Genomic DNA, 15,230 nt, shown 5'->3' with positions numbered 1-15,230 from the left:
CAGGGCAGGGGTGAAGGTATCATAAACCACCGTTCGAATAAGACTTTGAGAGCAGAAATATAGAGGCCAACTGACAAGATGCAAACTACTCATCAGCAGTAAGATTCAGAAAGCCTGACTGGAATTTGTAATGAAATACAGAGAACAGCCACAAAAGTTCTGGAACCAAGATTAACCTCTACAAAGTGATGGAAAGGGCAAACTGTGGAGAAAGATTGAATCAACTCATGATCCAAAACATACAAGCGTATCAGTCAAGCACGGTGAAAGTAGTGTCATGGCTTGGGCTTACATGGCTGCTGCTGGAACAGGCTCACTAATCTTTTCTGGTGATGCAAGTCATGATGATAGCAGCAGAATGAATTCACAAGTTTACAGAAACAATCTGTCTTCCAATTTACAGAGAAATGCATCTAATTTAACTGGGAGGAACTTCATCATGCAAGCAAGATAATGAAAAACACTAACACACCAAAAAAAATAGGAAGGTTTTACACTGGCCAAGTCAATCACCAGACCTTAACCAAATTGGGCATGAATTTCACCTCCTGAAGAGGAGACTGAAGAGAGAACCACCCCCCTCAAAAAAAAACAAATAACATCAGAAAAGAAGAATGCAGCAGTTTGCTGATGTAAGTGCATAGCTGGCTTGATGCAGTTACTGGGATATGCAACCAAATATTAAGTGTTATATACTTTAAGACTATCTGGATCCTTGATGGACTAGTGGCTAGCATGCGGCGCTCTCATTGCCGCAGCCTGGATTTGATTCCTGGACAGGGAACCAACCTCAGCCACTGGAGGGCTGCATGAGCCAGTGCACTCTGAGTGCCCGTCCCAAGCCTGGAAAATGGGGAGGGCTGCATCAGGAAATGCATCCAATGTAAAAACCTTGTGCCAGAATCAATATGAGGCCTAGTGACCAGCAGTGGTGACCCCGAAAAGGAAGCAGTCGAAAGAGGAAAAAATTACTTTAAGACTATCTGTACCTATACTTTTGCTCACCTAAAAACTGGTCTGCAACCAAAGGTGCTTTGTTCCAAGTTGTTTAACACATCCGGATGTAAATATCAGGAAATGAAAGCTGAAATTCTGATCCATTGTCTCATATTCATCTTTTTATCTCAAACCCAAATGCCTTCAGTGTATAGCAAAAACAAAATAATTGGCTTTGCAGTTCCAATACCTTCAGAAGGGACTGGATCTACATGATTTTGTGTGCACTGGACAATTGCCTGAAAGTAGATGGTGAGTGTATGTGTGGTGAAAATGTAGTATCTGTGACGTGCTCTACTTATGACAGAAGTAATCCTACACTGTATATAACACGGTATATTTTTCTAGTCCAATCAGATTTCCTAGATTTTGTCCATTACATGTACTGCTAAAGAGTCTAGAAATAGCAGTTTTGATATAGCATTGGACGTTCTAATTTGATTACAGTTCCTTCGCAACGTTGTTTTAAAAACAGGCCTGGAAGGTTTTAGTATAAGGTAATTCAGTGACACACATTCAGATACTCTTTTCAGTAAGCACATAAACTATGAAGAATCTTACAAGGCAACATGTAACCTCAAGCACCAAGGGTCATTAAGCACAACATGTTCTCTAAAATAATGATCAAACAAAGATGAATCTGCACTTATATGGGAGACAAGACGTTGTTGTTGAACAGATGGTGAGAGTAAGGAGGTGCTGTGTATGTGTGTGTTTCTGTTTTGCATGTGGGTTCTCACTCTGCCTGTTCTTTATGGAGGCCTGGTCCTCCTGTATCATGGTCTCTGTGGCTCGGGCAAAGGCCATGGCAGTAGCGCAGTACCCATGATGCACCAGGTAGCTGGATACCATACTAAAGAAAACATCACACACAATGTTAGAGACCGCATGGCATCATGTCCGTTGTTCCTTCAACGTGATGTATGTTAGGGGTGCAATGCATAAATACTTTCTGTTTAGTGTTTGTATCTGTATTCTGAATTAAACCTCACGTGGGTTGACCAAGCAGTTACAAAGGATGAATGAATGAACCATGGAAATGCGTCACACAGAAACTCATGTTCACGTTAATGAATGCCCTATAAGCTTCATATCTGACTAGTCGCTTGTATCCACGAGCTAAACATCCAACCGTTCATCCGCATAAAATTAAAAACCCTCTCACTTGCTTTACTTCTTTGTTGTGTCCCTTGTCACATACCTCCAATGCCCAGTGAACCTTTCCAAAACAAGTCGAACTCAAAGCCAATGCCATTGACGGGGATGCCTCCACCACCACCAAGTCTAGTCTTTGTTACTAATTTGTATGTCAGAAATAGCCCTAAAATATACTTCAAACATGAAGGAAGGTATTGGAGAAAAACTATTTCAGACATTAGACTTTGCTGTGACCTTCACCCTGTTTGGATAAAATCCCAAACTCTAATCAGTTCATCTGCTTTTTACAATGATAATGCCATATAAATCCTACAAACATTCAAACACTTGTTCTTGAGATATCACACTAACGAGAATCTTGGACCGACACAGACACACTGATGGCTGGATGGAAGGATGAACTGAAGGTAGCTACCAATGAAAATGGAGTAGGTGAAGGTGTAAGTAACACCTCTGTATGACAAACAGGAAGGAAGCTAATTCCATATCAATCCTACTAACATTCAGCTACTCATTCTTGAAGGACAAACCTGAAAACATAATGCCTCACAATGGCATTTTCTGCCCCAGATTCGCATCTGTATTCATTTAGAACACAATATCTGAATACATTACTCATTCCAAATAACATATTCGCGTTCGGTTACAACCCTGATCTACATGCAGGCCTGTGCGTAGACTTTTTGGGGGCAGGGGCTTAAGAGGAAAAAAAACTACATGTACTCCTACACATACCATGGATGTTGGCACTACCATTCATAATCACACGTTTGTCATAACACGAGTCTTGGTGCTCCATGCTGGTTTCCCAAACAGAGATTACAACTATTTTTAGAGCAAAATGCCAGCATAGAGGTTATCCAGTAATCACCTGCCAAGATCCTTTATCAGTTCAATGTACAGTATATATTTCACATGCAGCTAACCAGTTTTAGACCAGCAGACCTAATCTGAATAACTTGGTATACAAGTACCATGAATTGGGGTTTCAAAAATCATTTTGTTGTGATGATTAGACACTCAGAGTGTACATGTTTTGCCAAGTACACTTTGTATGTTACAATAGCCCATCTATTGCTATGCACAATGTGTCAGCCACCTTATAATGCTCTACCCCACCACACAGCCCACCACAGTACCACCCCTGATCAGATTGTGTATTTGGATTGTGGACTATCATCAATACAGCAGTGACAATATTCCGATATTAACCTGATTGAGACAATACTCTAATTAAGAAACTACCATGTGAATTATTGATTGCCTTAATGCTCAAAGTAAACACAAACTGTATGAAGATGTGGAGTATTCCTATTTTAGTCACGTTATCGAAGTGCATTATAGACATGTAAACACCTTACTCACACTATTAACGTCGTGTGGGAGTTTTCACTGCATTCTGCGACAGGACACATACACACACAGCAGTGCTCAACCTTTTGACGGCAAACAAGAGAGCACGGCTGCGTCCGAAACCGCGTACTTACCTACTATATAGTAAGAGAAATACACGTATTTCGGCTACTGTATAGTAGGGAAGTACGTGGTTTCAGACGCAGCCCACAGCTTCAAGCAGTCGTCTATTTGCACGTATAGCATGACAAATAATTAACTGCACTTGAAGCAGGAGAGGGGTGTAAAAGAATTTCCAAAACATAAAATGAACCATGGAATAACGTGAAGGCCATCATCAACAAATAGAGAAAATGGAGCACCACAGTGACATTACCAACAACAGGACATCCCTCTAAAATTTACTAAATGAGAAGACACAATCTTACCAGGGAGGCTGCCAAGAGACATACAGCAACATTAAAGGAGTTGCAGGAATATCTGACCACTATATGATATCTGATTACTCTCTGCATGTAATAACAATGTCTCATATTCTTCACATGTCTGGGCTTTGGGGTAGGGTGACTAGACAGAAGCCCTTTCTCACAAAAAACATCCAAACCCAACCAAAGCACCCCAAACCAAGTGACAAAATGTGTTGTGGTCTGATGAGACCAATACCAAAAGATATAATAATTCCACAATTCCAAAAGGTTTGTTTGGTGCAAAAAAAAAAAAAAAAATCACATCACCAAATAACACCATAGCCATGTTGAAGTATGGTGGTGGCAGCATCATGCTTTAGGGCTGCTTTTAATCAACCAGAACTGGGGCTTTTATCAAGGTGGAGGGAATCATGAATAGCTACAAATACCAGTCACTTTAAGTACAAAACCTTCAGGTGTCTGCTAGTAAGCTGAAGATTAAAAGGAATTTCACCCTTAACCAAAAGATGATCAATGTTTTTGAATGGTCTAGCCAGAGCCCAGACCTGAATCCAACTAAAAATCTGTGGGGTGACCTGAAGCAGGCTGTGCACAGAAGATACTCTTACAATTTGATTGATCTGGAATGTTTTTGCAAGAAAGAGTGGGAATATATTGACAAGTCAAGATGTGCCACACTGATAGACTCTTGCCCAAAAACACTGAGTGGTGTAATAAAATCAAAAGGTGCTTCAATAAAGTATTAGTTTAGGGGTGTGCACATTTCCCTAAAATGTTTGTTTTTAGTTCATTTTTATAGACTGTAATTTCATATTAAGGGAGGAAAATGTTCAAACATGATTTATCTTGGTTTCAATTTTTTCCATCACAAAAACTTGCCATTTTAACAAGGATGTATAGACTTTTTATAACCACTGTATAAGTTAACAGTGTTTATAACCACAACATCACTGCTGATACTTTTGTACTAATGAAATATCTACTATCATGTTAGCATCACTGCTGTGCTTGGTACACTCATATATACTACACTGCAAAAGGTTTGTGGACACCGGATAATCACAGCCACATGTTGGCCTTTCCCAAACTGTTGCCGCAAAGTTTTAAGCACACAACTGTCCAGAATGTCTTTGTATGCTGTAGCATTAAGATTTCCCTTCACTGGAACCAAGGGGCCTAAACATGTTCCAGCATGACCATGTCCCTGTGTACAAAGCAAGGTCCATTAAGACATGGTTTGCCAAGGTTGGTGTAGAAGAACTCGAGTAGCCTGCACTGAGAGCCCTGACCCCAACCTTACTGAACACCTTTGGGATGAACTGGAATGCTGACTGTGTTCCAGGCCACTTCACTAATGCTCTTGTGGCTGAACAAGCACAAATCCCCACATCTACGCTCCAGAAACTAGGGGTTCATTTCAGCCGTTCAATAAATATGAACCTTCATCAAGTGCTCATTCACAACCCCATACATTTTAAATTCCCCTAAAATACCAATAACCTATTTTGAGTGACAGTCACCGTTTGACATATATAAGCCAAATGTTCCATTGATCTGCTCACCTCTTTAGACGTTGCGCTATCGTGGGGCAGCATGCTCATTGCCCCACTTTGGGACAGGTTTTGTGCTGCCTCATGCACAAGGAAGGAGACAGTTAATGGCAGGTTTGCAAGACTATACCAGTTAAAAAATAACCCATGGATGCAAAGATCTTGTTTATAACAAATAATCTTAATTAAATCGAATACATTTCTGCAATACAGCAAAGTGTAAGTGCACACAGTGTGTATGATATACAGAACCATTTCTACTGTAAGACATATTTCAAGACTGGGAGAGGGGGAAAAAGAGAGATGAATTATATCCGTACATCCGAAACGTGTAGGAAAAACTTGTTTCCCATGCAAAGGCTGAGGAAAAAAGAAGAAAAAAATCATCTTCATTTTCCGATGGCCAAATATTTGGGGCTAGTTTCAGGTATCTTTTGTTGTTCTTGAGATGGTTGGGCTGGAAATTTTGCTGAAAAATGTCCGCCCTGGTTAATGACATTACATCAAACACAGCTGAACAAAGTTATGTCTAAAACTAGGGGTGTAACTTGGCCTGGACTTTCAGGGCTGTAGCCCTGAAGATTTCTTTCTTTAGTCCCAAATAATATTCCATTAGGAGCGGTTTTTCACTGAACGTCAGTAAAAGAAGGCGCCGGTGTTGTGATTTTGTATCTTCAGTGAAAAGAGGCGAGAACAATCAGACAGAGTTTACAGGTGAATGCGTGGAAATATTCGTGTCTTATTGGCTGACAGCTCTCAATTCTGCCAAACACTAGCTCTCACAGTCCGTTAGTGTGAAGGGGAAAAAAATGGAGCTTTCTTTTTGTTTTGTTAAACAAATGAGATGGAGAAGTATCTCGGCTCAGCCCCAGATCATTAACAGTCCAGCTAACGCCCCTGTCTAAAACCACTCAAAATGAGCTTCTAGTCTATATGTTGGTGACTGTATGCTGTTGACCATCAACTGTCTATTACAGGGTTACACAAAAAAAGAATTACTGCATAGTTGTCAATAACACTTAGAATTTAGTTTGAGGCTATGTCATTATTAATGTCCTGCCCTACCAAAATCTATGATCATGAGCCAAGCTGCATTTTGGATTGATGGTTGGGGTACAGGGGAACACATTGTGAATAAAAACAGGGGTTAAATTAGACCTATACCGTGCACTCATGTGATAGATTTAGATGATCAAAGGGTCAACGAGTATAGCAACAAGGAAGGTGTATCTACAAAAATAGCCACCAAATGCAAAATTTTATAATTTGGGGCTTACAGTACAACTGTAGCTGTATGATTTTTAGTAGTTGAGAGGAAACCACAAAATTATACACACAAGCAAACTCAGAGGGACTGCCCGAGAGAGAGAGATGCAACATTACCCAGGATGACTTAACAGCATAGCTATACATGCCGGGTGAGTCTAAGCTGGAGAGCCAAAACCTGATCGCAGGACTGCACTCCACAGATCATTGCTTCATGAGCCACCCAAAACGCATATAAATGAGATGATAGATTATAGAGAAAATTGTACAGTAAGAGGGCAAATACATGGTTTAATCTGTGCATGATGGTGTACATATAAATGTGAGACTATAACACAGTAGGTTTGATGATGTAATAGTTATAAAAATGGGTTCTCACTTCTGCAGCACTGTCTGCCACTCTCCGAGTCGCTCTCCGATAGGGAAACGAGCGATCATACTGTGGATCTTTGCCCTCCACTCGCTCATGTAGTCCTCGATGTCGAACACAAAAGGATGCTGGCCAAAGTTAGCATCTACAATCTCTCCAGGAGTCTGTAGCCCTACTGTAGGATACAGGTTGGGCTGAGGAAAAAAGAAAAGAAAAAAAAAAAAAAACATAGAAGGGACACCAAAATAAGAGGATCCATAGAGATTATAGCTATTGTTTGCATCTTTGTGATCGCACATTTTCACACTAGTTACTGAATCACTACATATGGATTACTACCTAATCATTCACTCCCAGCAGAGAACTCAGCCACGCACATTACCACCCTTTAAACTTGGAAAACAAAGCATTCCAAAAGGTATGGAAGTGAAAACAAACTGTCTCGGTATGTGAGCCTGTAAGTCTGATCAACGTTTCACTTACTGGGAGGTCTGTGAACGCCACACCTGGAAGGTGAAAAAGAAGAAGAAAAAAAAAAAAAAAAAAAAAAAGACAGATGAACATCCACTAAGACCTAACAAACAAAACAAATAAAAGCTTTTCAAGTTCAGCAGGTTTCGAGCCAAAAGGTCATGACTACTGTATATGCGTATTCAGCAGGTTTATGTTCTGACAGCACAGGTAGCATTTTTGCTGTTACCCAAGCTGTGTCCGTTCTTAGTGTAGAAACATGTGTTGTTGATGAGATTCACGCAGCAGCCAATCACATCACCCGTCGTGAAGGTGGGCCCATATGGTTGGCCGGTCCCTGAGGAGCAAAAGGAGTGCCCATCATCACCATGGTAACCGTAGGAGTGTTTGTCCCAACCTGAAAGGAAAGATAAATAACAATAATCAGACATCTCATGATCTTTCTCCGTGTAAAAGAAAGAGATCAGGGACAAGCTAAAAGGAAATTCACACCAATTCAGCCTCACTATTTCAGCCATTCAAAAATAAAGCGCGAGATACCTAATCCGGCCACAAGGGGCATCAGACGACACGTTAGATCCACACAGGCCACAATGAGTGACTCAGCTCCCTGCAACACTTACTGTTCACTTCAGACACTGTGAATTCCAATGTGACTTGTTCATTCCAGGCTTAGGCGTCACATATGGTGGTGTGTGAGCAGTCTGGCATCACCGTGCACTAACATTCTACCAGCTTAAAAGCTATGCCGAGAGGCAGATTGGACAGACAGATCGGACTAAAAAAAAATAGAGAAATAGAAAAATGAGGGAGATGGGTCGTGCCTGAACTGTGAGGTGTTCGATTATTAATCTGTAGAGGAGCACTGACAGAAACATAAAGCCATGTTCATCATTCCCTCAATGTTACTGGCTCCAGACATGACACACCCGCAAACAGGCACATACAGTACATACAGATGACTTCATCGCTCTTCTTCAGTAACAGCAATGCACATATAATGTAATAATCATCAAGTTTCAAAAGACCCTTTATTTTAGATACCAGAACAACTACTCAAGACCCAGAGTTTTATTTGTCACATGCTCATTCAAAGGTGTAGTAAAATGAGATGAGGCATCACCAAAGACTACGTAACAAAACAATAAATAGACTGTACAATACAGATAATAAGAGTATACACTATAAGGTAAGGGTGCAAGACAACACACACAAGAGCATACAAATAATACACATCTGAAAAGGTATGTATGTATGGCCATAGCTTTGTAAGTATGTACATACACTCATTGTCCACTTTAATAAGAACAACTGTACACCTGCTCATTTATGCCAATCATGTGGCAGCAGCACAATGGACAAATTAATGAAAACACAGTTTAAGAGTTTCAGCTAATGTTCACATCAAACATCGGAATGAAGAAAAATGTGATCCCTGTGACTTTGATCGCGGCATGGTGATGGGTGCCAGATGGGCTGGTCTGAGTATTATAAACTGCAGATCTCCGGGAAAATTCAGAAACTGAAGCTCCTGACCTGTATCTGCATGATTTTATACATTGTCCTGCTGCCGAAAGATTGGCTGATTAGATAACTGCATAAATGTGCAGGTATTCCTATTAAAGTGAACAGTGAGTGTATGCACAGTCCCTTCTGAAACTATTGGAACAGCAAGGCCAATTAATTATTTTTTTTTCTGTACACTGAAGACATTTGGGTTTGAGATCAAAAGATGAATATGAGAAGAGAGTGTAGGATTTCAGCTTTTATTTCCCAGTATTTATATGTGGATGTGTTAAACATGGGACATAACACAGTTTGCATCAGACCACCCAATTTATAGGTGAGCAAAAATATTGGAACATGTGACTGACAAGTGTTTCTTGTTCCCCAGGTATGTCCTTGCATAGATTGATTGCATAAACAATAAATATCTCTGAACATATGCTCTTTAATTTCACCTGTGAGGGCTGCAATTGTTAAACCAACATGAAGATCAGAGTGCAATCTATAGGAGAAAAGCAAGCCATTTTGAAACTGAGAAAAGAGGGAAAATTAATCCAAGGCATTGCATAAACACTGGGCATAGCCAACACAACAATTTGGAATGTCCTGAAAAAGAAAGAAACCACTAGTGTACTGAGCAACAGACACCGAATGGATCGGCCAAAAATTGAAAACACCAGCTGATGACAGAAACACTGTTGCAGTTATTACAAGCAAAGGATATGCAAACAGACATGAAGTGTTCATTATTTTTATTTACTTCAAGACTTATCTGTTCCTATACTTTTGCTCACCTAAAATTTAGGTGGTCTGATATAAAAGGTTCTATGTTTTATGTTGTTGGACACATCTAGATGTAAATACCAGGAAATAAAAAAGTGAAAATCCTAAACTCTCAACTGACCTCAATCTTTAGATCTCAAACCCAAATGTCCTTGGAGTATAACACAAACAAATGAATCGGACTTGCCATTCCAATAGTTTCAGAGGGAACTGTATATATACACACACTAAACTGTGCAAATATGCCATTAGGGCTGCACAATTAATGGAATATTGATCTTGACTACGATTTCGACTGCCCACAATTACTTGTACATGATCGACTGCGATACTGACGTTTAAAGTTCATCCTCTGCTGCATATCAAATCTAGCGCTTCTTAAACTTTCAGCCAATCACCATAGAGTGGTAAAGGGATGACATCATTTTGTAATGCCAAAACCAGGAAATGAGTTAGCATTTTAGCCTTTCTGGTTTAATTGTCCCGAATCAACAGGGTTTTTAAATGGGATTTTGGTTAAAAGCCTGAAATAAGGTCTGTGGTGAACACAAGCTCAAAATATTTTCACATTTTATTCTACGACATAAAATACACCAGTAATACCCCACTCGTGATTTTTTAAAAAACTTTTACGTGTATTACATGTACATTTATTCACTTAGCAGACGCTTTTATCCAAAGCGACTTACAAATGAGAAAAATACAAGCAAAAAGGCAGTATTAAAAAAGGCAGTTGCTAACATGTTGCTAAATGGGACTACAGACGTTGTCGGGGACATTAAACATCATCACGCCAAACAGGAAAAGTCTTTTCAGATAAACTGGTTCAGGTATGCTGTGCACAATTCCCCCCAAAAAACCATGGATGAAGATTCATCCACAGAGTAACTACGTATTATGGAAAATGTTTTTAAATCAAGTTTGGAAAAGTTGTCGGAAGCTTGGTGATGGTGACGTTGAAGTCGAGCGACCGTGGTGTAGTTTGTTTATAGCATACAGTTAGCTTTTTATTTCTGGCAATTGTATTTAGTCTTCAAACTTCATAAAAGTTTGTAGTAAGTTATCTTTATGGACAAAACGTGTTAGTATTGTAAACTTTTGCTGATCCAAAACGCTAGGGGAAAATCCTATTGGGTTTTTGTCGAGGGAACCAGTGTGATGCTAATTTCCGTGTTCCGGTACAAAATGACGTCATCCCTTCACCACTCTATTGGTTATTTGGCTGCGTCTCTCCTCCTGTAAAGACTGTTATTGTCTTTTCTGCATACGCCTGAATTGTTTTCATTTGGTTGCATATTTTCATTTGGCATTTTTAGTTTTACTTATCCTATAATTCAGGTACAATTTTATTTATATTTTGCTTCTACGAGATGATGCACTTTAAGGACCAGTCTAATTTGATGCAAAGATTTGTACATTAGCAGGAATGTAGCACAACATGAAGGTGAAAGCAGCGGTCTGTTTATTTAAATGTGAAAGTGCAATAAAAATATGTTGTCCCTAAATCAATTAATAATCGTGATCTCAATATTGATCAAAATAATCATGATTATCATTTTGGCCATAATCGTGCAGCCTATATACCATATGTGACATGTATATGAGCTATGTCCTGGTGTTGTCCCTGTGTGCATTAGTGTTAGGAGCTGGAGAACAGATCAGGATTAACCACTGATACTAAACATAGACATAAATTGTAAACCTAGTTGTAAATAAGACCTCTACAAACACAGTTGTACATTGAAACTGGTAGCTATACTAGAATTCTACCTCGAGCCAACATCAAACTACTGCAGACAAAACCTCAACCTGCACAAGCATGTATACGCTTCCATCATATTCCAAATGCTCTGAAACAAAGAGTAGCACAGGGAGAGAGTGCAGCATAAACACCCACTCGCATTCAGCTAGATTGTTCCAGACTCCATGGAGAAACCATGAGGCAAGTGATCCCCGGACCTGTCATGTGACAGGCTACAGCTTGGCATGGAAATACAGGAAACCCTTTACCCAAAACACCTCATCTACTGTGTGTCACACATTCCTCCACCCTTTTCAAAAACATTTTTTTTTAAAAATGTACAGGCACATGACAAATTATTCAGCATGAGAAAAAAAAGCCTCAGTATGTTTACAAACTCATACTTCAAAGAATTTCAGGGGTTGTAAGTTCATGACCAAGCAGTCACGAGGCAACAACAGGGAATCATTAAGGTTGATTTAATGTCTCAAAATAAGCAACTATTCACAATTTCTGGCCAAAATAAAATGATCAATACAGCAAAAACAAATTCAAAGTCTTTTCTTACATACATTATTTTACAGTTACACAATCTATGAATATTACATTTGTGAATGGAGGGCGGAGCCGGAGAAAGCGAGTGGGGAGGAATGCACCCCTAAGGGGAATTCTATTAATGAACGTTCTGTGTTGCACTGAGAAGATGTGAGGATAAAAAGGGCTCAAGAGAGACAGAGAGAGCAAACAGCACAAAGCCGTGTGTGTGTGTGTGTGTGTGTGTGTGTGTGTGTGTGAAAGTTTAAAGTGAAAGAAAAATAAAAGCACCTTTTTGAGTTGTCTCAAGCCTGTCTCCGGCTTCCTCATTTTTACAGAGAACGCAAAGTCCGTTACACTGGTGCTGAAACCCAGGAGCTGAGAAAGATGCAGACATGGAATCCTCACCGCTGGCCGACCTCATCACGTCCCTCACTAAACTCCACCACACCCAGCATCACGCCCTCCTCCAGTTACGTCACGACCAGGAGCAGTGAATAAAGGACCTGCTCAACACCCAAACAGCGGGCCAGCAAGTGCTCCAGGGCCGGGACCAGCAGGCTGGTATTCCAGCCGCAGCCCCAGCGGCTGCTGTGGCTCCGCCCCCACGTTGCCCTCACCAAGATGGGACTGCAGGATAACCCAGAAGCTTTCCTGGAACTGTATAAGCGTTCCGCAGCAGTGGGCGGCTCATCCGTTGCTGCTCCTGTTGGGCGAAGCCCAACTCGCGGCCCAGCAGCTACCTGTCGCCAATATGCTGGACTACCCCGCGTCTCCCCGTACCTGCTCCACGGAGACCCATAACACTGAGACCCACTCCCCTAACCTGTGCTTTCCCTCCCCCTTTCCCCGTGTCTATCTCTTCTCTCCCCCAGATGGGTGAATCCGAACTGCATGCGTTGGAGTAAAGCCTGGCGTGCTGGCGTTGCATGGAACCTGGGCATTTCCAGCCACGTGATAGAGGTGGGAGTGTTGGTCTGGATCCCCGACGAGCCACAGGCTGCCCCTGATCGAGCCGGTACATACTGCATACCAGTGATTGTTCAAGGGGGTACATACCACACATTGGTGGATTCGGGATGTAACCAGACCGCTATACACCAACACTTGGTTCAAGGTGAGGCATTGGGAAAAGCACGTTTTGTGAAGGTGAGGTGTGTGCATGGAGATGTTCATGAATATCTGCTGGTGCTGGTCATCATTAAATTTCGGGGGCGAAACCATGCAGTTGAGGAGGTGGTTAGTCCTTGCCTCACCCATCCACTAATTTGGGGGACAAAATTATATTATATAGGCTATATCGAGTGACTCAGGACACTCACGCAGGAGGAAACGATCCAGTTGTTGGTTCCAAGGAGCCGTCAGGTATTATTATTCCAGGCGGCACACCATAATTTGATGGCGGGGCACTTAAAAACCTGGACCGTCTTATGGCCCGCTTCTACTGGCTGGGCATTCACGGCTATGTTCGCAGGTGGTGCACGGCATGTCACGAATATCAGCTCTTGAATCTGCCAGCCACCTCAAAAGCGCTGTTGCACCCACTCCCATTAATTAAGGTCCCCTTTGACGGAATTGGCACGGACCTTGTCCGGCCATTAGATAGAACTGCACGAGGGCATTGCTTTGTGCTGGTTCTAGTGGACTATGCAACGCAATACACGATAGCTGCAATATCTCCACACATAATATCTCCGCACGTAATGTTATGGAGGCACTCTTCCGTGTTATCTCCCGAGTCGGGATCCCGAAAGACCGCCTGAGTGATCAAGGCAGGTCTTTCATATCACAAATACTATGTGAGCTTTACGAATTATTGGGGATTAAATCGATTCGCACCAGCGTTTATCATCTGCAAACGGATGGGCTGGTCAAATCATTTAATCAGACGTACGTTCGTTCACGACAATGAGTCCCTGATATTTGCACTACGAGAGGATGAGGAAAAGTCGGCATGAGTCGGGCGGTGGCAATCAAATCAAATACAAAGCTGTTTCTCAGCACTTTTAATGACATTACCTTCTATAAGTGACTACATAAAAGTCTAATGCACTGAACTACTAACAATATACACAGTTCATAGTCATATTTCACCCCACATAGCATCAATATTTTCCCTAGACTTCAAGATCTAATTCTACCCATAATTCGTGGCAAAACTATTCAAGATGTTTAGTTATGCCTGCACATCCTTTAGCGCAGGGGTCGTCAAATGGTGGACCCAGCAAAGTATTTTAGCGGATCGAACAAATCACTTGAACAATACTGTAGCAAAATCGATCAATGTGTCATTAACATCTGCCCAGTGTTCAGTGATACCAGTTTTCTATAGTATAACCTCTGGTGTGGCTTGTTGAGGGCAATCGTGTACATTTAGGTAAATTATTTAGCTGAGAGAGGCCTTTCACAGACCTTTATAGACTTTTATTTTATTTTTATGTGCCCCCTCTGGTGCGATTAGTGAAGCGACAACATGGCAGATCGACAACAAATACAGAATGATTCAAGACAAAAGGACAGAGAAGCATGTGTTTACTCTACATTTCAAGATCTCCAACAATCTACACTTACAGGCACTTTTTTTTTTTATAGGTATACAATTTATGAATATTAATGCTAACAACATAAAAAATGCCTGCTCTAATTGGATGGTTTGAGAAACAGTAAACATACAAATCCACTAAACTGTTTAATTACTCTCAATCCAATTAAGTTAATCCCAACAAACCTAATAAACCATAGACACACCATCACAATAGAACAAGCATTCCACAAGACTGGCACACAAATATCTAGCAAGAACAAAACGGCACATAATACAATTTCATTTTTAGCATCCATAACATCAGAAAACTCATGTCTGTGCCTGAAAACCCAATCCACTGAGGAACAAATGGCTGACAGAATATTTCCTCCTGGCACACATGCCTGTCTACTGAGGCCTTGTTTGGAAATTTGGAGTAATGATATTTCATGCATTCTCAAATAGCTGTTTTGGATGGAAGAGTGGTTAAGGAGAGGCCCAGGGTCATACTGCCTACAGCTCATGTTCAGGCATGTTTAAAGCAGGTCTG

General features: G+C 41.0%; 1 protein-coding gene across 4 annotated transcripts in view; it reads right to left on the bottom strand.

The window, feature by feature from the left end:
* ranbp10 (RAN binding protein 10) overlaps positions 1 to 15,230 on the bottom strand; it is a 63,025-nt gene that overhangs the window by 24,664 nt on the left and 23,131 nt on the right. For all 4 annotated transcript variants that reach the window (XM_053623164.1, XM_053623161.1, XM_053623162.1 and 1 more), the window contains exons 4-7: positions 7,822 to 7,989; positions 7,605 to 7,627; positions 7,131 to 7,315; positions 1,737 to 1,849 (exon numbers count right to left, since the gene is read on the bottom strand). In XM_053623164.1, coding sequence (XP_053479139.1) covers positions 1,737 to 1,849; positions 7,131 to 7,315; positions 7,605 to 7,627; positions 7,822 to 7,989 — 489 coding nt within the window. The remainder of the gene's footprint in view (positions 1 to 1,736; positions 1,850 to 7,130; positions 7,316 to 7,604; positions 7,628 to 7,821; positions 7,990 to 15,230) is intronic.

The sequence above is a fragment of the Ictalurus furcatus genome, chromosome 4 (genome assembly GCF_023375685.1).
Source record: "Ictalurus furcatus strain D&B chromosome 4, Billie_1.0, whole genome shotgun sequence".
Taxonomy (NCBI): domain Eukaryota; kingdom Metazoa; phylum Chordata; class Actinopteri; order Siluriformes; family Ictaluridae; genus Ictalurus; species Ictalurus furcatus.
The sequence above is the reverse complement of the archived record's forward strand: the minus strand, read 5'-3'. Positions and strand labels throughout refer to the sequence as shown.